The sequence below is a fragment of the Priapulus caudatus genome, unplaced genomic scaffold (assembly GCF_000485595.1).
Source record: "Priapulus caudatus unplaced genomic scaffold, Priapulus_caudatus-5.0.1 Scaffold1416, whole genome shotgun sequence".
NCBI classification, from domain to species: Eukaryota; Metazoa; Priapulida; class Priapulimorpha; order Priapulimorphida; family Priapulidae; genus Priapulus; species Priapulus caudatus.
The window spans coordinates 20,332-21,743 of record NW_014578477.1 but is presented as its reverse complement, the minus strand read 5'-3'; the positions used below and the strand labels follow the sequence as shown (position 1 = coordinate 21,743).

At 51.9% G+C, this 1,412-nt stretch overlaps 1 protein-coding gene across 1 annotated transcript in view; it reads left to right on the top strand.

The window, feature by feature from the left end:
* The window catches only part of LOC106816561 (DNA ligase 1-like), a 27,573-nt gene that overhangs the window by 16,884 nt on the left and 9,277 nt on the right, over positions 1-1,412 (top strand). The window contains exons 15-17 of the mRNA XM_014821185.1: positions 217-290; positions 460-666; positions 1,178-1,408. Of these exons, the coding sequence (XP_014676671.1) occupies positions 217-290; positions 460-666; positions 1,178-1,408 (512 nt within the window). The remainder of the gene's footprint in view (positions 1-216; positions 291-459; positions 667-1,177; positions 1,409-1,412) is intronic.

Below are 1,412 nucleotides of genomic sequence, written 5' to 3'. Positions count from 1 at the left end.
TGCGTTCTCTGACCACGATGCTTCCTATGTTGTCATTCCCCGTCACCGAGTTCTCGCGCGTCTGTCGTTGCTCTGACACCGTGTATTCTGTAATGTGTGTCATTTCCGTTCAACACAGGTGTTCCCCCCATGATGTCATTCGTCTGTTCCCCATGTTCCGTGTGTGTCATTCTCCGTCACCATGTTTCGCCTGTGTCACTCTGTGACACCATTTAGTTCCCGTGTGTTCATTCTCCGTCACCGGTGTTCCCGCCATGTGTCATTTTCCTGTCCACCATGATTTTCCTATGGTGTGTCATTCTCCGTCACCGGTGTTCCCGCCATGTGTCATTCTCTGTCACCATGTTCCCGTGTGTGTCATTCTCTGTCACCATGTTCCCGTGTGTGTCATTCTCTGACACCATGTTCCCGTGTGTGTCATTCTCCGTCACCGATGTCTCGCTGTGTCTGCCGGGGCAGGTGCACGTGACGGAGGCCGGCGAGGTTCGCATCTACAGCCGCAACTCGGAGGACAACACGTCCAAGTACCCGGACGTCGTCGCCCGCATGCCGCGCGCGCTCCGCGCCGGCGTCACGTCGTGCGTCGTCGACGCCGAGGCCGTCGCGTGGCACCGCGAGACCAAGCAGATCCAGCCGTTCCAGGTGCTGAGCACGCGCAAGAGGAAGGTGAGTCATCGCGCGCGCGTGATGGCGGCGTCACGCGTCGCGTCTCGTGCGGTAATATCGTGGCATTGCGTAATACGGTGGCATGTTCTTATCAGGTTCTTATATGTATCGAGTTCTTATCGTGTCACAGTCGTAGTATGTGTATTATAATTTCGGTGAGGTGATATGTGGGTTTTGGTGCCGGTAATGAGTTTCGTCGGTGTTAGTCTAACGACCGGGTTGCCTCGCACCTTGTTAACGGTCACTCATATCTTGATACAACCATATTATCGCATATCATACAATCATATTATTAAAGTTATCATAATAATATCATAATTTTTATTAGATATATTTATTAACATTAATAAGTGTCAATAAACGTTAGCAACGATCCATCCGGTCGAGACTATAAACGGTAATGCGATAATACAAAAAAATATATTTTATTAGAAAAAATAAACGATAATTCAATAATAATATTTTTAAACGTGTCGTTAACGGCAACCGCCTCCTCTCCGCTCGTCGTCAGGATGCGCTCGCTGACGAGATCAAGGTGCAGGTGTGCATCTACGCCTTCGACCTGCTCTACCTGAACGGGCGCCCCCTGGTGAGGGAGCCGCTGCGGCGGCGGCGGGAGCTGCTGTACGAGTCGCTGGAGGAGCGGGAGGGTGAGCTGACGTTCGCTCGATCGATGACCTCTGCCGACACGGAGGAGATCGCCATCTTCCTCGAGGAATCCATTAAGGGTAGGCTCGCACACGCGG